The sequence below is a fragment of the Megascapheus bottae genome, chromosome 3 (assembly GCF_031878675.1).
Source record: "Megascapheus bottae isolate mThoBot1 chromosome 3, mThoBot2.hap1, whole genome shotgun sequence".
Lineage (NCBI taxonomy): Eukaryota > Metazoa > Chordata > Mammalia > Rodentia > Geomyidae > Megascapheus > Megascapheus bottae.
This window is the reverse complement of record NC_143511.1, coordinates 44,440,185-44,465,007: the sequence shown is the minus strand read 5'-3', so window position 1 is coordinate 44,465,007 and position 24,823 is coordinate 44,440,185. Positions and strand designations below refer to the sequence as shown.

At 35.3% G+C, this 24,823-nt stretch overlaps 1 protein-coding gene across 8 annotated transcripts in view; it reads left to right on the top strand.

Annotated features, from left to right (window-relative positions):
* The window catches only part of Nfib (nuclear factor I B), a 226,725-nt gene that overhangs the window by 171,252 nt on the left and 30,650 nt on the right, over nucleotides 1-24,823 (top strand). For 5 of the 8 annotated variants that reach the window (XM_090330010.1, XM_090330005.1, XM_090330007.1 and 2 more), the window contains exons 7-10: nucleotides 13,532-13,666; nucleotides 16,901-17,085; nucleotides 21,045-21,210; nucleotides 24,299-24,381. In XM_090330010.1, coding sequence (XP_090186136.1) covers nucleotides 13,532-13,666; nucleotides 16,901-17,085; nucleotides 21,045-21,210; nucleotides 24,299-24,381 — 569 coding nt within the window. The remainder of the gene's footprint in view (nucleotides 1-13,531; nucleotides 13,667-16,900; nucleotides 17,086-21,044; nucleotides 21,211-24,298; nucleotides 24,382-24,823) is intronic. The other 3 variants (XM_090330011.1, XM_090330013.1, XM_090330006.1) reach the window with 2 other exon arrangements.

Here is a 24,823-nt window from a genome sequence, read left to right as displayed (position 1 = left end):
AGTAGAGTTCATTTCTAACATATTGTCTTGTGAGTATCACAGTTACACTGGTTCATTTTTTGTCCTTTTTCTCATCATCTTGTTTTTCTCCTTCCCTTCCTTGCTTCAAATAAACCAATAAATACATATACAATACACCAGGAACCAGAGACAAGTACAGCATCAACAGAGGATAAACCATAAGGGAAAGAAAAAGAGGGGAAAAAAAGGATAATTTCACATAGTACATTAAAAGCGACAACTATAAGGATAATTCTTTTGTTTCTCTATCTTGGAATTCATTTCACTTAGCCTCTTCCTATATGGCCACATGCACATAGCTTTTGACCTATTGCACTTCTCTGCTAGGAAAATTCTAGATGCATACTAAGTATTACAAATGAGGGAAGCTATGGAGCCTATGTTCCTTTGGATCTGGCTTACTTCACTTAATATATTTTTTTCAAAGTCTTTCCATTTCCTTATAAATGGGGGAATGCCATTCTTTCTGATGGCAGCATAGAATTCCATTGTGTAAATATACTACATCTTGGTCGGGATATAGCCTATTGGTAGAGTGCTCATCTAGCATGTATGAGGCCTGGGTTCAATTCCTCAGTACCACATACTCAGAAAAAGTTGGAAGTGGCGCTTTGGCTCAGGTGGCAGAGAGCTAGCCTTGAGTAAGAAGTGTCCAAAGAGCCGGGAGTTTGGCCTAGTGGTAGAGTGCTTGCCTAGCATACATGAAGACCTGGGTATGATTCCTCAGTAGCACATACATAGAAAAAAGGTGGAAGTGGTGCTGAGGTTCAAGTGGTAGAGCTGTAGCCTTGAGAAAACCCAAGGACATTGCTCAGGCCCTGAGCTCAAGCTCAGGACTATTTTCATCTACTGAGGAACATGTGGGTTAGTTCCACATTTTAGCTATGGTGCATAATGTTGCAAAGAACATGGTTGTGCTGCTGGTAGGTTTAGTATAGCCTTGTTTCTGGACATTGGGTAAATGCCCAGGAGTGGGGTTACAGGGTCATAGGAGAGCTCTATTAGTCATTTGAGGAATGGCCATACTGCTTTCCAGAGTGGTTGAACAAGTTTACACTCTTACCAACAGTGGCCCTTCTGGCCATTCCCCTCCAGCATCTGTTATTAGATTTCTTGATAAGGGCAATTCTAACTGAGGTGAGGTAGAATCTCAAAGGTTTTTTGATAGTATGTCTTTTATGGCCAGAGATGTTGAGCATTTCTTCATATGTCTATAGGCCATTCTTACTTCCTCTTCAGAGAAGTGTATCTAAGTCTTTAGCCCATCTTTTAATGAAATGGTTGTTTCTTTGCAGATTTGTTTTTGAGAGATTTAATTTTTTGAGCTGTGAGTTTCTTTGTTGAGCTTCTTATAATAGAAATAATCGGGTCTATCAACACCTCTGATAAGTTGATTTTTCAAACAGCAGATTATTAAGTACCTTAATGAGACATTATTCAGTTTCCTTATTTTAGAGTTAAGCAGTCCAAAGCTCAGAGGAATTGTCTTGTATAAAGTAGCTCATTGTGGAATTGAAATCTGTATGTATGACTACTTAATAATAATTTTTTAAAAGATTCCAGTCATGAATTCCAGAGCTTCTTTATTTAAAGCTATTTTTTACTCTGTCTGTTATCTTACAACCTCCTCTGAGAATCTATATGTATGTAAACTTATTTGTGTAGAGAAAAGTAAGCTAGAAGAACTTTAACACCACCACTTGAGTTTTGCAAATGAACAGTTTCTCTAGAGACTTTCAGGGTCAACCTTCTAGAACTAAAATGTGAGAACAGAATTGAATTTGTCCATTTCAAGGATCTGGAAGAATTGTTAAAACGAAGTTTGAGATGGTAAATGTATGTATCTATATGTTTATAAAGTCAAACTCCTAATATTAGTTGTAAGATTAAGTATTTTTACCAAATAAAAAGGAAAATATGAATGCTTCTGTAGAGAAGAGCTGGTTTGAAATGAATGACACAACACATTTTAAGGAGTTTTTGCTAGGAAAAGTAAAGTGAATCTCCATACATTAAAATCAAGCTTTCATGTTAACAATATTTTACTAGTCCTGTTGCATTTCTTTCAGTTTTTAAAAAAAGTATTTTAAAGTAATTTATAGCATTCGCTTATAAATATTTCCAAGTGTTTCTAACAATTTTTATATTCTCACAGTACCAGTATCAGTTTGACAAATACAATAATTTTTTATTATAACCTAATATATAACAAATGTAAACTCAACTTCCTCAGAATGTCTTAAAGGTTGTTTTGTTTGAATTAGAATTCACGTGTGGTCCCTATGTCTTATTTATTCTTTCAGTTTCTGTTTCTTCTAAACTAATCATCCTTTCTCTTCTTTCTGTATCATTTATCTGTTGATACCCATAATGATTGTGTTCAGCAAGCATTTGTGACTGAGGAAAGTAAGCTTACTGCCATTTTGTGGCTACCATTATTTGGCACTTGCTATCTCTCAGGTGGTACTTTAAGCCTACATAAAAATTTGCCTTTTGGGCCGGGAGTTTGGCTTAGTGGTAGAGTGCTTGCCTAGCATGCACAAGACCCCAGTTTGATTCCTCGGTAACACATACATTGAAAAAAGCCACAAGTGGTGCTCTGGCTCAAGTGGTAGAGCACTAGCCTTGAGAAAAACCCAAGGAAAGTGCTCAGACCCTGAGCCCAAGCCCAGGACTGGCAAAAAAAAATTGCCTTTAAATCCAATAGAAAAGCCAACTTACAGATTATTAAACTAATCACTCACCACACAGTCAATTGATACAGTGCTAGATTCTGAGTTTCCTTTGTGTTCCTTTATTTCAGATTTTAAATCAATCAGAGTCAAAGAATTTGACAGTCTTCAGCAATCCCTAACTTGAAAATTTGTAACTTTTTCAGAGCTAACATGATGTCACAAGTGGAAAATTCCATACCTGACCTCATGTTTTGTGTTGAACATTCAAAATACTGTAGAAAACTACCTTTGGGCTATGTGGTGTATATGAAACATAAATGAATTTCATGTTTAGACATGGATCTCATCCTCAAAGTACCTCAGTATGTATATATAAATATTAAATATGAAGAAAAATATGAAACACAGTAGTCCCAAACATTTCATAGAAGGGACTTGCAGTCTGCCCTTGAGTCTTTAAGCTTACATTAGCTTGGATCTTTTTGAAAATTCCAAAAGTTTCACATTTCATAAATTACTTTTTACATGTTTATTTTAAATACTCTCATTGAATAACAGAATAATTGGACTGTTTATGTTCTTGGAGGCACCATATGTTTTGCCTTATACCTTAGGAATGCAAAATTCTCACAAATACATGTTCTGTCCTGCACTATTCTGCTACAGCAAATGATTGATAGAGATTGAGTTATTATAACAGAACCTTGTTATGGGATGAGTGTCTCCTACTTTGAAAACAAATGACTCAGCCAGACGGCAGCATTTATTTTCTCTAAATGACTAGAGCCGTAGCAATAGGAGACCATTATCCTGTGACAAGATTCTATTTCATTGACATTATCTCACAAATGTAATTGGTCCATTACTAAATAGAGGTTTTGTTACTGATCAATTTTGCGTGATTTCTAAAACCATTAGGGAAATAAATATAACATCATCATAATTTCATTGACAACATTTTTTAAAATTTACATTTGTCAGAGGGAAAATACAGATTTAAGTTGAACTTAAACAATACCATGAATGTCAATTTTGACTACTTCTCCTTTCAAAGAAAAAGAATAATATGCAGTAGCTATATTGGGCTCTGAAGCTGGCAACCTTAAAATTTCCTTTTTTTTTCCTTTTCACTTAACTATATAAGACTGTAATTGTTCCCAGTCAATTAGTGTACTACCTCATAGTAATGATTTTATTTGAAAGAAATTTCAGATCATTTTTAGGAATTTCCTGTAAATCTACTAAAGTAATGCATCACAGTTGAATCCACTCTTAACTGGTACCATCATGGAAAACAATAGCATCAGTAACAACAGAAACCTTGAAGCATCTCATAGCATAAGTGTTTCTAAATGCCTGGCTTCCCCCCACTGTTCTCTAAAAACTCATCTGTAATCTTGTTAAATTAGAACTCTTCCAGTATCTTTCTGACTTTTACAGTTAAGGTTATGGTATTGATTGTATTTTATAGTCCATAGCTCTCAGATGCTTAAAACTAATAAGCTTCTATAGAGTCCTCCCCAGAGACACTGTGAATACCAGTTATTTACCTATGCTGATGTTGAGTAAGTGATTAAAATATACTCCAAATCCTGCATAATTACTTGGTATTTTTTTACTCCTTTGAGAATATGTTTACTAACACTACATAAGATTCTTTATCATTGTCTGATAAAGTGAGGTGTCTAATGCAAAAAAGCATTTTAAAGTGATTTTAAAATGCAGTTTGATTTGTTCATTATTCAATCTTCATTCTTTTAATGCTGTTCTTCATTATTTGAAGGTTTTTTTTTTCTGCCTTAGGAAGGTGTTCCTAAGCATCAAAGGATTTTGAGCTTTAACTTTGTATTGGTGTAGGTATAGCCTGGAGTCCTTCTTTTTAATAGAGATGTCTTAAAATAGAGACTTGTAGTAACGTGCTACTCAATTTAACTTGGGTTAGAATATGGCAACAGACACATCAGCCATCACAGATTGTTTCAAGTTCCTGAAGAATACAGTGCAATGCTTGAATGTAATTAAGATTAAATATCTCAACAATTAAGCAAGAATTCATTTATTTAACACAACGCTTAGCTGCCACACTTTCTCCTTTAAAAAGAACTGATTTTTTATTTTTAAAAAGTGGATAGTTCTGCTTAAGATGATCTCCTTACATTGACTGTCATTTTTAAGAGTTATTTTTAGGTGTAATAAATGTAAATATATATAAGGAGATACTTTCTTAGCATGGCAGGTAATTATTTCTTGAATCATCTGGCATCATCCTCATACTACTTTAGTAGGATTAAGTCAAAAATTCAGAGCTTTTTGTTAACTTGTAGTGTGTAGGAGGACTTATTCGCATTTACCATATAGCCATAGAATTGTATGTCTATAAGAATCCCTAGAAATAGATAATTTAGTTTCTCCTCTGTGTTTTTAAGATGTTCACTATCTTGTCTTTAGTCAAATAAACTGCAAAGACTGCATTTAAACATTTCATCTTAGGTCTTTAGAAAATCAGGCATTTACTCTGCATAGTGTGATGCTGAGACCATAACAAAGCCTAGTATTGTCGGGCTTTATTGCTTTATTGGGAATTATTTATCATGTTCTGTGGAGCTATAAGCAATATTTGCCACCAGATACAAGTCCCAACTCTTATGGTAAAAAGTATCAGTTCTTTGTAGGGAATTTAAAAAACAAAGTATCAAATAGAAGTAAGAAAACATACTTACTATCTGATTACATACATAATACCTTTTAATTTGACTTTATTATGTTCTAGTTTTCTTTACTATGTATTTTTCTAAATATTCTACTTTTATTTATTTATTTTGTGTTAAGTTGGGTTTATATGAAGTTGTCTTGTAGAAGTTTTGCCTTTTTCTTGCAATAATATCTTTCTATTACATTATTCAATTTTAATATGTTACCCTTTTGAATATATGATAAATTATTTAATGTCTCTTTTCTCTTGGATTTTTAGGTATTTTTCAGTTGTATTATAAATACAGTGAAAAATTAATCACTATCCCTAATGTTGAGTAATTTATTCCTGTCTATTCTTTTTGCTGTCCCCAGTTCCTAGTATATTGTTTACACTGAGTCACCATCTAGAAGTTCAGTGAAAATTTTTTTACAGGGATAAATACATTCCTGCTGTAGAATCATTGAGTAAAGTCTTATGTCCATTTCAGAGTCTTTGGGGTAAATATTGACACATAATCCTAAAGGGTCTTCTTAGTTTACATTCTCATTAAGAGTACATAAGTGACATATCTCCACTATCATATGAATAATAATTTAAATGTGGAACAACATGACTTTGTACGAAGCATATTCTCTAAATTACATTTGCAGAATAGTTTCTATGGTTTTATTACTCTACCCAGATATCTCATTTTAGAAAGAAAAATGTATATTTCATTTAAACTGTTGGTGATTACTTCACATTTTTTTTCATCGTGACCCTCGCTAGCATCACTTTACTCCATGTTATTGTGAAGGAAGCAGAGAATATGAACAGGTGGGCATTTTCAATCTAGCATTGATAATTAGGTTATTTTGCCTAACATTTATACCATTGTAAAATCTCTGTAAAGTTTTCTTCCCTCAACATTATCTCTCTCAAGGCAAAACTAGAGGAAAAGAACCCATGGTTCTTTTTAGCATTTAGTTGGCAGATAATCTGCTCTGTGTTCACCTTGTCCTCTGGGCACAGAGCCCAAACTGTTTCCTTGTCTCAAGATTCACTTTAGATTTGTGTCCTGAAGTTAAAAAAATTCTCAGATTCCAGCTCCAAGCTCATCCCACATACTTGATTTGGTAGCCTCTCCTTTATTATCTCATTTATTTTAAATAACATTATTATTTTATGCAGATAGTTCATCTTTTTTATATTGTCTTCCACCTTCTACCCAACATTTTAATGAAAAGCAGACGTATCCCAGTTTAGTAAAGCTCATTTTTCTCTTTTAGTGCTGTCTGTTGCTTGACAGTTTCAATGAAATAATGGATGTGTTGATCACCTTAGCCTTCATCCAACAATGAGTTTGGTCTCTGAAGAGATTTTCAATGTCCAGAGTTTTAGTAAACCTATAAAACTCTTTAAGGTTCTATAAAAACATAAAACCTATAGAACTGCAAACTCACTGGAAAACTATGAGGCACTAAGAACTTAGTAAGCTTTGCACATGCATCACCATTTTGTCAAAGCCAGTCATTAGGACTATCCCTAAATGTTCCCACAAATGTACTTTTCTTCTCTAGTCTGTATCATACCAGAAAGGAAAATTTAACACAGGTCTAACACACCTTGTATTTTTCTTCTGGAATCAAAAAGGGAATATCTTATAAAATCAGCAACAGCTTGATAATAAAAAAAGCAAGGAGACATTTGTGGGCTTAAGTACTTAGTGATAAAAACATACCTTAATACTAAATACTGGTAAATAAGAGGAACCAGCAAAACGTTGAATCTAGAAGATTTATTTAAACATATTTACAAATAAGAAAGAAAATTTAGGGAAACCTATAAAACATTATGATGCAATTTGCTGTTTTGTTAGCCCAATAAATATATGTTTTTCTACATCATAGGACTGACAGTTGTTAATGTGTTTTAATGTAGCATTATGGTATGAGGAAAATAATAGTTTCCAGATATTCAAACGTTCTTGTGTGCTCTTTGATGATTCCTTTGAAATAGTCACTCATCGGAGAGCTTATACAGGGGAATAGGGATTTTCTTAGAAAATGTTTTCTATGTAGCCTATAGAAATGTGACGTGTAACCTTAATCTATTTGAGCATGTTGTAAAAGCTAACATATTGCTCTACTCTATGTGAAAAGGGAGCAGGTGTCCCAGACAGGCAGGTGTTAAGGTGGCTGTTTGTGCCTACCCTAGATCACTAGTTGACTTTAGTGAAGTTCTACTAACAGGTGGCTAACTGATTGAGTGCTATGTGACATTTATCCCAGGAGCGACTTGGATGACAGGCTGCTACAGACTGAGGAAGGGGTCTTTACTTTGATGAAGAAATTGCCAAAACTCATGTCTCATTAGTGTTTCCTAAGGTTCTTTGGAAGTGAACAACAGTTTAATTAAGGGCTGACGCAAACACGTTTCTGCACACTTTCCCTGCAGCATTTTATCACATTAGAATTGATCAAAATTGTTGCCTTGGGCTGACTTGAGCAGATATGCATCTGGAGCACCATTTGTGCAAGCTGCCGATGAGCTGAGTCGAGTACATACGCTGTGCTTCATTGCAGCTCTCCTCCTTTGTAGATGAAATTACCTTGTTGGGAGATGGGTTGATCTAATTCCTTATTTGCTCAAGCCTTTATCTCTTTGAAGTGATGCTGTGAAACAAATGACATATCAGGGCTTAGGATGTATATATGCCCTGGTGCCAAAAGCATTCCGGTTAGCTAGTAAAATTGTCAGTTAATTTTGCAAAAATAGTTATTTAAAGATAGACTTAAGTGTAGATGAACCCACTTTTATTAGTAGCTTACTTGATATTTTTCTTGCTGGGTAATCTTTTATTGGATATTTCACTTCTCAATTAGTTTCCAAAGCCACAGTGTTAGCCATCAAAACACAGTTGTAAACACTGAAAATTTGCAACCAGAGTCTTTCTTTTTTAAAAGGCTTAGCCATTAAGAACCATCTCCAGCATCAAATGCTATCACAATTACCATTATCTAATAAAAGTTTGTCTTTTATGACTACCTTCCACGTTGAACTGTAATCCTCACCAGAACAAGGACCAAGGTCTTGTTCAGCATCTGAGCAAGTTTTTATGTTTATTGGGATTTTTTTTTTTGCCTGTACTGGGGCCTGAACAGAGAGCCTAGGTGCTGTCCTTGAGCTGAGCTAGCTCAAGGCTAGCTCTCTACCTCTTGATCCACAACACCACTTCCAGCTTTTTTGATTAGGTTATTGGAGATAAGAATCTCAGGGGGACTTTTCCTCCCAGGCTGGCTTCAAACCACAATCCTCAGATCTCAGCCTCCTGAATAGGGTTACAGGCATGTAACACCTGCACCCAGCTCAGTGATTGATTTGGATTCCTTTTCTTTTCATATTCAGTTACTTCTCATCTGGAGATTTTTATTCATGAAACATGCATTTTTAAATTGTAATAACTGATTATTTTTTGCAACGCTAGCTAACACTCTACCACACATCTTTCACATGCAAGAGATTCCAAAATGAGCACCTGTTTTATCTAGTCTACTTTTCTTTCAATCTTAGATTTTTGTCATTCTTTTCTTAAGTAGCATGATCTTCCAGCATCTATATCTTTTTAGTTTCTTTGATAGAGATCCCTTCTTCAGTAGTGAGGTATTAGTCAGCTTCTTAGAAAGGTATACAAATGGATGGACCGATAATAATAGTTATCAAGCAATATGCCATGCACATAAAATGCCTAATTTAATATAAACCTCAAAATTTTCCCAGGAGATCTTATTTAAGGAGAAAATAAGTTTGTTCAATGCATAAAATACTGTCACATAGGTCAGATAAGAAAGCAGAAAAAAATTTCCGAAGCTCCATAAATGACAGAAACAAGGAATGAAAGAGAAAAGCCCCTTGCTTTTGTTCTTCAAGTAAACCTTAAGGAAATTAGCAAATGTATTAACAATAAAAATATTCAGATGTGGTACCATGGTCAATCTTAGTATGAGGAAGATGTTTGAAGAGTAGTCCCTACCACTGCTTTTTCAAAGAGGGTGGACAAAGGGCTGGAGAAAGAGACCAGTAAGGAAATTCTTTTCTTTCTTTCTTTTTTTTTTGGGGGGGTGGGTCATAGGCTTGAACTCTGGGCCTGAACACTGTCCCTGAGCTCTTCAGCTCAAGGCTACCACCCAACCCCAGAGCCACAGCCCCACTTCTGGTTTCTAGTGATTAATTGGGGATAAGAGTCTTAAGTTTTTTAGTGCCTGGAATTGGATTTGAACTGTGGTTCAAGTGGTAAAAGCCTTGAGCAAAAAGCTTAAGGACAGAGCTCAGGCCTTGAGTTCAAGTTCTTGGACTGGTGCTGGAGGTGGGGAAGGGAGCAACTTGGGAGGGGGAGAGGGAGAGAGAGAGGGGGAGAGAGGAGAGAAAAATTACATTCCATTTATTTATTTATATATTTTTTATTGGATGTGGGGCTGTCCTTGAGCTTTTTCATTTAAGAGAGGTGCTCCATTTTGAGTCTCAGGTCTAATTGGAGATAAGAGTTTCAAGAACTTTCCTGTCCAGGCTGGCTTTGAACCATGATCCTCAGATGTCTGCCTCCTATGTAGCTATGATTATAAGCATGAGCCACTGGTACCTGGCTAACATTACTTTTATGTTGAAAGACTATAAAATGAAAATAATAATAATAATTTGATGCATGGTTAAAATGCAAAGACTAGAAACCCTATTCTTATTCCCCTACCTAATTGATTTTTATTCCCTCTTAGTTCAGAGGGTTGCTTTGTTCTTTGAGAGGGTTCTTGCATTCATGTCTCTTTGAGTGCTTAGCATAGTGCCTCTTTCATCCTGAACAGTGATATTTCTTTAGGAAGAAATGTAGAAACAGGCTCAGAATTCATTTCATTTAATGGAAAACAAAGGCAGTAAAGCTTACATTCTCATAGTACCATTCCACACCTGTTCTTAAAGCGGCTCCTTTCCTTTTGGCTGGTGAATTTTCCATTCTTATTTTACTGTTCTGAGCTACTTGTATAGTTTTAGGGAGACACGGTCTATGGTCACTTTTATGTCATGAAAGTGAATGTTCCTCTGTTCCTGCTTTGTTGGCCTTTGCAATTCTCAACATGTTCTGATCTTTGAGAAATTATTATTAGATACATGGCTTTTGAGGACTAGAAAGATAAATAAATAGTGCCGCAATGGTCACTCAAGAAAACTAAATATATCACTTTTGACAAAGGATATTTACATGGTATATATGTAAAAAAAAATAACACCTTCTCTATATTCTTTTTTTTTTTTTTTTTTTTTTTTTGCCAGTCCTGGGGCTGGAGCTCAGGGCCTGAGCACTGTCCTTAGGTTTTCCTCAAGGCTAGAGTTCTACCACTTGAGACACAGCACCACTTCTGTGCTATGTATGCGGTACTGAGGAATTGAACCCTGGTCTTCATGTGTGCTAGGCAAGCACTCTACCACTAGGCCAAACTCCAGGCCCTGTTCTTGAAATTCTATATAAGCATGTCTGGTTTGCATGCCTTTTATTAAAGGAGATTTGTGAAGTAGCTAGATCAGAGCTCAATGACCCCCATCACTACTCAGGGAAAACTCAGAGGACAGAAATGAGGGAAAACATCAATAAGCCAATCCAGGCCAGCTGTCCCTCCTCCCCCAACACACACTGGTTGCTATACCACGCAAGGGAGGTTCTTGGATCTTACTATAACCCAGCCACCCTCCATCAAGCCACTGTGCAGAGGAGGGTGTGGCTTGTTTCACTCAAACCAATCACCATCTGACAAATTTCAAAGATGGAGGAGAAAAAAAGTAGGCAGGGACAATACAGAATAGTCAATACCTGATCACTTTGTGGACAATTGGCTTTCACGTCCCACTGCTCACACTCCTGAATGGCTTTTACTTTCTCTTTACTAAGTAAAGTCTTTACAACAAGAAAAGAGATTTCTAGTTTCAGTTGGGTTTAATGAATGGTCTAATAGTTACAGTTACACTGATTGCAGATGTCTTAATTGATCATCAGGTATAAGAAGGAAACTGTCCTTCCCAAGCCCTTGATTGTATTTAACTAATTTTAAATGATGTATATTGTGGTTTATCATTTATATTAAGGAGTTTTTAAGCATCTGATTTACACAGTTAGGTTTTTGAAATGTGTATTTAAGCACTGGTAATAATAGGAGTGTCTGAAGAAATTTCCCCTATTGTTTATCTAAGAGTTAATTTCTTTTTTAAGTTTAAATTTTGAATGGAAAGGTAGTACCTCTTCTACACTGTGAAGATTGTGATCGAGGTTCTTTCCTCTATATAGCTGTGGATGAACTTCCACTAGGCAAAACCTTCTGTTTATGTTATCACCTTGTCTATCACCTAGTCTATTTTTTTGTGCTTCTGCTTTAAATGTTTCCTTTTCATGTACGGGCATTAATTGCTATGGTTTCATGAAGAATGACTTTTTATTTTTTGAGAAAGAAGAAAAAAATTCTATGACTCATCAAAGTTTCTATAGGTGACAGCTTGTTAGACATATATTTCTACAAATAAGAGTCATCTGCTGAATTCCCTGTTCCAACTAATTTCTTAAATGAGAACCTTCTACATCAGTTATTGATTGTGTAAATTGCTTCATATTTTGATTGTATTAGTTCCATCTCCAGTCTCAGTCCTTTATAACCAGTCTTTTGGTAGTATTAAATATTTACAGAGCAGAGCCAAGCACTGGTGGCTTATGCCTGTAATTGAATCTACTGAGAATTTGAGATCTGAGGACAGCGGTTTAAAGACAGCCCAAGCAGGAAATCTGTGAGACTTTTATCATCAATTTACCTGCCAAAAGTGGAAGGAGAGCTATGACTCAAGTGGTAGAGCTCTACTAGCCTTGAGCAAAAAAGCTCAAAAGGCCCTGATTTCAAGCACACAAAAATATTAAAGAACAGAGGAATGGAGCCCTATGTGCTTTTATCATAGCTTATTTTATACTCCTTTGTAATTTCCTTTTACTTCTTCATCCTCTTACTAAATTTTAACCTTTATAGAAGTGGAAAATTAATCCAGTTCACTACTGTGTCCCCAGCAACTTGTGAGGTGTCTACCTTCAATAAATATTTATGAAATTGATATCTCAACAATAAGTGATTTGTGGATCCACTGTGGATAATCCAGTCTACATGTGTTTTCTGGAAGGGTTGTTATAAACGATGACTGTGATCACATTTTGCCCATCTATAGCTTTTCCTAATCTAGGGACAAAATTTGGACAATAAACCCATGGCCCTTCATGCATGAGTCCTGCCAACCACTCTACTCTCCTTCATCTCTACACTTCATTTCTAACTACTTATACACTTCATTCCTGCTCTTTACTAAATATTTTATGTTTGGGAACTCCATCTTCATTTGCATTTCCAAAATGTTACCACTGACAGTTACGTTCTGTAAGCTGAGGAGGCTGTGGTGACCCAGACCCTGAACATAGAGACTAGGAACATAGCAACAAATGTCACAATACCCCTGCTCTCCACACCCCCCCCCCCAACTGTGGACAATTGTTCTTATCATTTTCCTCCTCACTGACAATGAATGTTCCCTAAAGCAGGGATTACTTTTTATTTCTCTTAACATCCCTCACTTTATCTGGCCAATAGAGGAATGCTGTAAATATTTGTGCAGTGAACAAATTAAGGAATGTATTTATTTTGTTAAGCAAGTGAATGAGTTTTCCATAAAGGATGTTAAATCGATGATATATTTACCAGCATACTCAAAGGTTGTTTTTCACATTTGAACCAGGTTATGCCCTATTTGTTTTCACAGTGTAGTCAAGCAGGTCAAAAGACAACCCTGTATCACATAAATCAAAGAATGAAATGCTGAGTTAAGGAAAACCTTTATGTGAACTTGGGTGCGGGGAGAGGAAAGGAAAAAATAATGCCTAGATTTTTTTTTAGAACTTAAAGATTTCATTAGTAATAGAAACAATTCTAAAAATGAATTTTAATGACACCTTTGGTTAGTTTCAGCAAAGAATATTTCTGACAGATTCTTTAAAGCTCTCACTTATCTGGGTCATTGACCTTCAGTACAGATTTTGTAAAAGAGCCAAGGGAGAAAAATACTTGAATCTTTCTGTCCTCCTTTGCAGATATGTCTTCTCCAACTACAATGAAGAAGCCCGAAAAGCCATTGTTCAGCTCTACATCTCCACAAGATTCTTCCCCAAGGTTGAGCACTTTCCCCCAGCACCACCATCCCGGAATACCTGGAGTCGCACACAGTGGTGAGGATTTGCACGCATAGAGGAGAAGTCTTCCTTTGTCTTCAGGTTCCAAACCCTGAGGACACAGAACAAAAGTGTACCATTCTATTCATAATGACCCTTTTCTCTCAACACAGAAGGTTACAATCTTTTAAAAATATTTTTTCTTATCAGTTTATGAGAAAAGATTCCCAGGCATACATAATTTAATAATATTTAAACAGGCCTTTTTACAAGAAAGATGATCATCTCAAGAACTTTAGAAAAATAGAATATTTAATTACCTTAACTGTTGTTTTAAGATGTACAATTCTATGTATTCTGCTAAAAGAAAAACAGATTTTTGAGTATGCTTTGAAGTTTTCCCCAAAAGTATTCATGTAGGTATTATTTCTATAGATGATGTTTTCTGCACACAAATCATTACTTTGGGGGAAGTGAAATCAGAAGACGAAAGAGGCTATTTTTTATTGTCAGGGTGATATACAGAGGGGTTAGTTACATTCATCAGGTAATGGAGACATTGCTTCTTGAACATTCTTACCCCTTCCCAAGTTTTCTCTAACTTTCCTTCCCCCCATACCCTCTGACTCATCTTGTTTTTCCCTTCCCTTCCCTTCCCTTTTTCAAATAAACAAATAAATGTATATATAATATACCAGGTACCACATTCAGATACAGTAACAGCATGTGATAATCCTTAAGGGGGAAAAAAAGAGAAAAGAAATAACTTCACATAGTACATTAAGAACAACAATCACAAAGATAAACCTCAAAAGAGGCTCTTTAAAAAAGATCTTTAAGTTGCTGTACAAAAGTATTACTGTTCAGCAGTTTATGAACACAATGTACTTGAGCAATGTCATCTCTTTTATCATTCTCCCCCACCAGCTCCATCCCTTTCCCTCAATGTTCTTAATTTTGCAGGTTATATATTGCATTTGATGTGGCAATTCTTTCATATGTAAAAATGTTTTAAGTTAGTACACTAGATATTATATCTAATATCTTAATTTAAATAAGTAAAAGTATACAGTATTTCACATTAGTATTTTAACTCGCTAATGACAAATCTTTCAAAAGTTAAAAATATTATATATAGCTAGTAAATAATACTATATATATATTTTACTTAGTATGCTTAAGCCCTAAAAAAGAATAGACTAAAAGTTTCATATATATATGTGATATATATATAACTAAATATGTAATATGTTATATAAATATATTGACTATACTAATTAACTATATATAAATATATAGTTTTATACATAGCTAATATATACAATTTTATATATAACTAAAATATTTATATGTAAATATGTTACAGCAATACTCTTAGTGCTTTTAACCTATAGGTAGATAATCCTTATTTAAATTAATTGACTACTTTTAAAATCTTTACTTATAGGATATAAAATCTGTTCGAACCCTTTGGTTTATAGGTTTATGTTAATATTTATTGTTGATATAACTAGAATGCATGGCCTAAAATTTCATTGTATTTTTATATAATGAAATTTAAGAAAACCAGAATAAACCTTCTACCTTGGTTCTTGTTTGGTAAGTGTTCATGTAGGAGGACATACTGTAGGGATCTTGGCTGAAAAAAGCAGTTTCTGTCCTTAAAGAGCTTATGTGGTGCAGAGTCAGGGATCACATCCTTGGCCAGGCATCTAATATGAACAGGATTGTGTACTTCCAGGAGTCGCAGGTGCTGGGAAGAAATGTGTTTTGAAGGTTTTAAGGATGAGTTCATCATAAGAAGGAACAACAAACCAGGAGGAAGAGTGATTAAGGCAGAGGCAACAAAATGTACTAGTACCTTAGCGGTCACTGCAGCAAGGAGCTGCCATGAATCCACGGCATCTGCTTGTAGCCAACAATCCACACATTTTAATATGACCAGAGTTGAGGCCAAAGAAGTTATCCAGGCCTAGGTCATAAAACACAATGGGCATTATATATTAGGACTAATATCTGAAAGTAGTGGGAAGCTATTTAAGGATATTTAGCAAAGAAGTTACATAATTTTGATGTTAAGCTTTAAATAAAAATTAGTCATAGAGAACTATAAAGGATATGTTATAAGGAGCAAGACTGGAGGAAGAAAGACAATTTTGAAGGCTATTAAATAGTATAGGCAAAAATGCATGTTTATATTATGTATAAATTCTTTGAAAATGAAGGGAAACATTTTTTACTATATTTAGGGTTTCTTTCATATTTTAAGAGACCAGAATGACTTTTATAGGTAAATTCTATAGCCAATTTTATTTTTAAATTTGAAATATGATACTCTATCAAATTATAAAAGGCCAGCTACAGCCCATGCAAATACAGTAGCAGGCTGTATAGAGATTTGTACTGAGAGTTGAGTAGTGACAATGGCAACAAAAAGAGATCCCTTAATAAATTAATAATAAAAATAAAAATAGAGATCTTTTCCAGAAGTACTCAAGCCAAATTGGTTCTGAAACTAAGAGGAAACACAACAGAGATACATGTATATCCCATGAACAGAGATAATGATTAAATTGAGCTGAGATTTAAACACTAAATAAAAAGATATGCAGTAATACTTAGATGTTTATATTTCCTTAAGGTATACTTTCAAGTTGGTATGCATGTGTAATACTTCCACAAGGAATTTTAAAAAGTATATAACTATCCTCTGAAATACATCTTTTGATGAAAGGTGCTCAAATTTCTGTGCTGGGAAATACTACATAGGGCACTAGATTGAAATATACTTTCTGGCACCATTCTTCCTTCCTGGTCCTAACCTACAGGGCTAGGTTTAGGCTCAGGAAATCTGCATTTGTATTAATAATTCAGAAGACTCCCAGAAACAGTGACCAGAATATTCAAAGAGCTCTGCTGTGATCATTAAATTATGGTTGTTTTACAATATACATTCTTAATTTTTTGTATTTCCTGCAAGCAATATGTCATTTGAAAGTTTTTTTGTTTTTTTACATAATTATAAGATTAGAAAAGTCATTCCAAACGATTATCATTTATAAGTCATGAAAAGGATTTGTTTTCCTATTGTTCACTATGTTATCTCATAAAACATTAAACATTTATTTGTAGTTTTTTCACATTTATCTGCGACTTGGATCAAATGAGTAAGCTGAAATAGACATTGGTGGTGGATATCCACTGTGGTGATATTTCACAGCATTCTTTAGGACTGAAATGAAGCATGAAGGCATTTGATGACAAGCCAATCTTTCCTTTTCTGTTCTGCAGTCATCTCAACTCGAACTCCACCTCCACCCTCACCGCTGCCATTTCCAACACAAGCTATCCTTCCTCCAGCCCCATCGAGCTACTTTTCTCATCCAACAATCAGATATCCTCCCCACCTGAATCCTCAGGATACTCTGAAGAACTATGTACCTTCTTATGATCCATCCAGTCCGCAAACCAGCCAGGTAAAAATTAAAGGAAAAAAAAACTAATAAGATTAGGGCCTAAGGGAGATGGGCCAGCTCTAACCTTAAGACATGAAGGTTAGTCAGACAGTATGTCTGGCAGAACATCAAGCCTTGCAATCCATCTTCAGGAAATTCTTTGTGACTCAATAAGTTTTTATGTACAGGTGGATGAATGACAGGTAGGAAGTGTGTTGCCCCAAAGGGGTATATTTCTGAAGATGTTTTTGAATTTTTCATTGACCGAAGGGAAAGTCTATGCAGAATATTCATTGCCAAAAAAAAAAGAGTTCTGTGCTGGAGTTGCTGCCCCTGAAATACCTGGTTTGACACAGAGTGAAAGTGCTCATTTCAGGAAGGAACATGGTATGTGCTAAAATAAACACACACAGAAAAACTTATGGTTGTATTTATAGACCAGTTATTAGCTATTGAACTAAGCTTTGTAATATAAACATTCTCTCTGTTTGATGACATCTTGAATACTCTTTGCAGGGACATGACTTCTATTTAATAATGAGTGGCATTCCTAGAGGCATCTTTTCTTTCCTGGTAAACATTGTATGGTGGTTTTAGGGATTCATTCTATAAGAATAGTGATTCATGTGCATTTCTCACTTCCTACATATATGATTGTTTTAGGAAGAGGTCACTTCAAATAGAAGTTTGTGTAAGAGGGTTTTCTACAATCGAGTAGATAGTCTCTGTGTCAAAAATGTATCTATCAGTAATTGTGCTATCTATAGTAGACTACTACATAATTTTGATTTTTTTGCCTAGTATTTGGCTTTCTCTTCTATCTCTAAGACTCCTGTCTACCTCTTTTTATACGTTTTATGCTTCTGGGAATTTTATAATATTCTGTCATTACTGCTATTAACTTACTGAAATGGAAGTAAATAATGTGTAAATATCAATCATACTTAAGGAAAAGACAGAAAGAAAAGTTTTGTCTTGATTTGTGTTTTAACAAATTTGCTTCCTTTTAGAAGCAAAATAGTTTCTTTTTTTTGAATGATGACATATCCAGGCACCTTTGGGTTACTTAGAAAAAGTTATCTTCATCTTAGTTCTACTGACTCACATACGAAACTAAGCATTTGGAAGTTAAACTTACTATTTGTATTTTAGAAGAAAATATCAGGCTTGTGTAATGACTACAATGCAGTTGACAACCAAGTAAGATTGGGATTTTAGTGGGCTGGATAAAAATGAAATTTGCTGTCAGGATGGTTTCAAAACTCTCAGTTCCATAGAGCATTTTGCTAGACTCAGCTGGGAATAGTGCACACAAGGTCTGATTTTAATTTGTGTAGAATTTCCCTGAATAACAAAGTCTAATTAAGACATCCATTAAAAGTCTTTAACGTTAATTCAGTGTGGAAAATCTTAGAGTTCCATTGGATTTTTTTAAACTGATGTCTTAATTAGGCACTGTTAGGGGAAAAATTATGCAAATTAAAATCAGGCCCTTAGTGTTATGCATTTCTTTAATTATTCAGTGCTTGTTTTACGTATACTTCTATTTCTTTATAAGTTAAGAGAGCATAGTAGGTGATAATCTGCCTTTATTGTTCTTGGTTTTTAAGTTTTCAAGGTAAAGATCTTGCTTAGTATCTTACTCTCATCTCAGTTAAAAGACAAAAGGCAAGAACTCTCTCAGGATTCTGTATAATAGGAACAATGTACTAAGTAGGATAATCCTCTCCCAATACTGATCAGGTTCAGCTTCAGATAAGACACCTGTCTTTCATTTCCAGAGTATGAGAGTTTCATTCCAATAGCAGCTTTAAAAGACAGAAGCTTTGTACATAGCCTCACCTGTTTAAAATACTGCAGAACTGAACACACACACACACACACACACACACACACAGACAGACAGACACACACACACACACACGCACACACATGTCTTCCTTGGTCTTAAAAGAGTTGGCTTTGGCCTGGGAATTCTTTCTTTGTCCCTTTTACTTAAAAGGGGAGAAACATCTGTAAGATTGTGTTTCTCCAAGTCCAGTAGAAAAGTTTGCAGACTGAACACACAACTTAATATTTCCAGTGACAGCATCTCCTTGAAAAGATTGGCATCATTCTGCTCCTGTTCAAGGTAGGTACTATCAAAGTGTTTTGGTGAGCCCTCTACAAAAACACTTTGCCAATGAATATTTCATGAGTGATAAAATGAGAGCTTTCCTCTTCCTCCAGTCAGACCTATAAAGGAGTCATTTGCAGTATTCAAATAACCCAAATTGATAGACTTCTTTACAAATAAACTATTTTCCTTAATAAGGAAAATGGATCTTTTATAAGTGCATTTTTAGGAACAGCATATCTACTTTGATGGTTAGCTCAAAACTAACGGGATTGCTTTTCAATAGAATTCTTGGTTTCCACCTTTTCAGCTCTAGAAATGGGGAAAAAGTTGGAGCTTTACCCATAGTCAGCTGCTCCTTCCCGGCCTCCTCCGGGCTGCGCTAATATGTATTGTCAAGCAACTGAGATGCCTTTTCCTCCTCACAGTAATTTGGAGATTAATTACATTACTGCTGCACAAATTACAGTGAGACAGTCATGCTATTCAGTGGAATATTTTGAATAAAATTAGTTTAAAGATATAACTCTCCCATAGGTTTCCGTAGAGGAAAACTCTGGTCAATTTTCCTGCCATAAAGTTAAATACTTAAAATTACCCATGATAAATAGTCAGAATATTCTAGGAGTGCATTTTCTTTACCAAATAAAGAAAATAGCTTCCACAGAACACTGAAACTTAATGTCTCTTAAGTTACAGCATGTAGGTACCAAAAGCTATTTATCTTTTTCTTTAAAGAAATGTTGGCTTCTAATTTATACATATTATTTAGATAAATATTCTTCTCATTGCTTTATTTGCTTTTAACAGTTGAGATTGTAAAGATCTTTGCAGAGAATAACCTCCTGTAGAATTGTTATAAGCGTCAATCAGTGCAGCATGACTGTTCTTAAAAGTAGCGTCCTCTGTCTAGAGTCATTTATTCCAAGATTCCTTCAGTGGACCTGTAGGATGTTGTCTTCTACCACATAAACTGTTTTTCTACCAGGGAACTAAAAGTAAGATAACATCTTTACTTCTTTCTCCAGAGGGCATTTCTCAGTTAATTTTCACAAATGGCAACACTAAATGTTCCATGTAACTGTCCATACACAACAGTGGAAGTTTCACTCAAATAGGAAAGTGTGTTTCATTATCCTACCGCAGTTTACTTCAGTACATTTTAATTTTCTGTGGGAAAAGTCAGAGCTAGTTTGGCATTTTACATCATTGTGTGCATCTTAAATTTTAGATGCTTTATATCTCACTGCATCTGCATTAGAAGTTGAGTGGAGACACTGGAGTCTAAATTGCCTGGTATGTGTGTGAGTCTGCTTTTGAGAGAAAGCCAGAGTCTTGCTTGAAGAAGAATGGATCCTTGGCTGTAAGCTATCAAAACTACAGTGAGATGTGTTTCCTATCCCAGCTGTTCTTGTATCCCTTGTGTTGATCATATTCTCAATTAGGAGGAAAATTCTGTTATGAAAGACAAGCTGACTCTGATTAGAAGAGCAGAGAATAAGGCATCATTGGGATCCAAAGATAGGTAGTTTAGGAACGAAGTTCACTTTAGCTTGTGTTAAAGATTGGAGTCTCCTATGCATTTTCTGGCCTACTGGATGAACGAATCAAGTCTACTTGGTTTACAGGGATATTGTAAAGACAGAGTCACTGTGCAAAGTGTTTTCAGGAAGAAAACCTTTTTTTATTTTATTTTTTAGAGGAAAAAGTCTTCTCCTTATTACTACTAACCATTGACTGGCCACCAACTCATACTTGAGAGGGCATAGCGGTTACCAACATGCAGGATCCACGTGACTGCATGTGTTAAACAAGATGACTGCCGTTTGGATTGTTTCACCCGCATTCTGTTTTTGTTTTGTAGCCTAACAGCAGTGGTCAAGTAGTAGGGAAAGTGCCTGGCCATTTCACACCTGTCTTGGCACCCTCTCCCCATCCCAGTGCAGTGCGACCTGTGACCCTGACCATGACAGATACTAAACCCATCACTACATCCACTGAAGGTGAGGCAGCTTCACCTACAGCAACCAGTAAGTATTTCTGTAGGAAATGAGAAATGTCCATCCAAGGTGCTGCCATTGGATAAATGATCCAAGATGGAAAACACAGCGACTTTTCCAGGTACCTGACCCGATGGAGATTTCTCATTTAAGTGGAACAAGCAGGCATGTATGTTGCCTGGCTGTCACATGCTCTCCCTTATCAAATGTCCATCTGTGGATCGTATTTGAAAAGGGAGAAGCATATTTGTTTGAGAAAAAATGACTATAAGAGAAAATAAATAAGCCATGCCTGCTCGTTCAAGGTATACATTGAAATCACACTGAATAACATAACACAGTGTGCAAGGTTTTTATATCACAAAAGAAAGATTAGATAATTGTACTTATTGGAACATTCCTATAGCAATCAAGCCCCTACACCAGACAGACTGAGTCAGTGCCTCTCTAAGATAATTGCACTCTTACCTTGCTGTAAGTTATGTAATGGTTAGGAATAGGCTCACAATGTTGGGTGCAGCAAGAACACTGAAAGCTTAGGATAAAGCACATGCAAGTTACTTGCACTTCCTTATCAGCAACTTTTTCCTTAAACCATTTTATTATTTTTCCTATCATGAAACATTAGATTGTATATGTATTAATGGGACACAATATTTTAAATGCCATAGATTTAGCTATTACTCTTAAGCAGCACATATCAGTTAGCCAAATGATTCCATTGCTTCTTCATGTAGAATACTCAGAAGTATATAAGAAAAGACTTTTCATTTGTCTTCACTCAAACTACCAGCTTCTTAGAAGTGAAGTCAATGTGGACAAATAGAAGTAGAATGGCACACAGTTGGAATTAGCATACACGTCCACGTCCACAATTACATAAATATGTCTTAAAGTTAGGCTGCCTGTGTTTTCAAGAGCAAGGAAATCCTAGAGCTCTGGAAATTGCTGTGTGGAATTACACAAACAAAGGCCAATCACATGCTTTTTCTTGGCCATTGGAACTTTTTTTTTTGATGATGTCTTAGAAACTTAAGGAAAATGAGTAATACTTTAAGTATACAGTTAATCTCAGATTTTATTTCTCAAAATTCATTAGCCCCCCTACAAATGAATACATCCAGATTCAACACCCATCATTAATCATTAATGCTTGGTAATGGACTTATTGGAAGAGGGTCCTACAAAAGTGAACACGTCTCTAAATGGGAAAATGGATGAAACCTTTTTAAAGGTTTGCTATACACCTATAAATTTCAAATTGGAAGCTGGAAGTACTAGGTTTGAACTCAGTTTACCATACAGCCAATCCACCCCTGAGCCATGCTCTTAGACCTAAAGAAAAAAAAACAACTCAAATTTAAAAAGTGAATATCATGTCATCTATGTGGAAACAAGGTTATCAGTTTAAAAACAAAAGCACATAGAAAACAAGCTTTTCAGAAAATAATTGAAAGCATCAATTATAAATGAACAAATTAAGTTCCAGAAATGTCTGCAAGTCTTATTGTGTACTAAGTAATCAGAGTCCACTAACAGCAGTTCTTTCAGCCTATTCATTAATGAACTGCTTCAGTAGTCACATATAGGTTGTTCAAAAAGGGATCTGATTTGACTAATAATATTGTAAAATATGAAGAGATGTATCTTCATTAAGTAAAATGACAGCATCAGTTCATTTCAAACTCCCATGTAAAATAAATCTAGTGAATCATTTTTCTTCTTTATCAACAAACTTGTAGTTCCAGTAGCCTAAGCACTACCAAAAAGGAGCAACTGGTCAAAGATTGATCTGATAAGTCCGTAAAGTTAAAGAAAGCAAAGAAGTCATGGAAACCTCTTTTTCCTAATTGGAAAAAAAAGAAGTGTGCAGATTTATTGCTTACTTTGTAAGAGTATCTCTTTTCTGGAGCTCCAGTCCTGTGTTAAATTCCAGAGCCTGGAAATAGAGTAGGACCACTGATTGCTTATGTCCCTATATGGACTTATTAGCTAGAAGTAAAGATGAACTGTGAGTTTCTATCAAGGGCTTACCTAACAAGTCTCCAGGATCAAATTCTGCAATCCTTTAAATTACAGAATAATGTATTGATTTTTTTTAAAAAAGCTATACAGAATAGTATATTGATTTTTTAAAATGCTATTCTACTTAAAATAGTGCCTGAATTCATTAATCTGATGGTTTTAAACCAAGCAAATAGCTTTCTTCTGGCTTATAGGTGTAATATATTGTGAAAATTTAGTTCTCTGCTATTCTGACATGCAACAGTGTAGTTAGTGCTAGGAAGAAAGCAAAAGTTTTTAGAATCACAAAGACCTTTCCTGTGGAAAATTCATCAGTCTGTACCAAAAGCACTGAGTACAAAATGCACTTGCAGACAATACCACCACACTGTGAGGAGTGTTACCCTCTCTGTTTATTTACTATCAGGTGACCAAGTATTTAAAAGATGCAATCAGTTCCCTTCCTGGCCAGTCACAAGACAATATTTTTTATTTACTTTATAGAAATTATTTTCAAAAACATTTCTATCAAACTTGGTGACATTTCCACATTCAATGAAGTGCTGAGTTGATTCATTTTAAATAACATTCTTAATAAAATGGAATCCTTAAAAACAAAAATACTAGATTTTTCTTTTTAGTGAAAAATTTCAGTTAATACATACCATCCCATACTCATACTCATACTCATCAAACACAACTGCTTAAAACTTCTCATTAAAACACTTTTGCCTGAAGTCTTTCAGTTTAGTTTTACATTTAGCATTACAAACCATCCTTGATTATTATTCTATTATTAGGTCACTGTTAATCTATCTCCCAGCTATATCTCAGAAATAACCCTGCAGGACTACCTGGAGCACATAAATGAGAGACACATACACCAAAAGAGGGGACATGGTTTACTCAGATATTTTAGTGGGGAATAAACTAGATGACTTGAATAGAGTTACCATTTCTTTTCTATCACTTGATATTCACTCAGACAAAAGAGAAATGGAGACCCTGTCTTTTTGGTTGCAAATCCCACTTCTCTGGGTTTCTTATACATGGACAGGGTGTTCATTCTGATAGTTCACAATTTTTATCTTTGTTTTTGTTCTTCCTTAATCAGCTTACACAGCCTCAGGCACATCTCAAGCCAATCGATATGTGGGACTAAGCCCAAGAGACCCATCCTTCCTACATCAGCAACAGGTGGGCACGTTTCACACAGGTGTACTGGGGTAGCCACGCTTTGCTTCGGCGCTTTTCTCCATGTTGCCTCTCAGATCTGGACTGAGGATGGGGCTCACGGGGCTTCTGAGATCAAAATTGATCGCTTCGTTTTCCATTTTTTTCTCATTTATCCTTTGTTTCTTGACTCTCTGAACAGAACTTCTCAAATTGACTTAGAAATTCTTCCATCTCTGTAGAATATATTGACAGTATCTGTGAACACTGTTGTTTCAGCCCGAGTATGTTCATAGTCTTCCTGACTGTTGAGACCTTAACTAGCCTCTAGCTCTCAAAGGCAAACACCAAAACCAATTTTTAATGCCAACTAGAGTCAGAACAGTACATAAATTGTGTTTTTTGAAGCAGTTACATATTTTCCAGATGTTTTACTCCTCATTTTTGTGCTTTAGCCCAGGAAGAT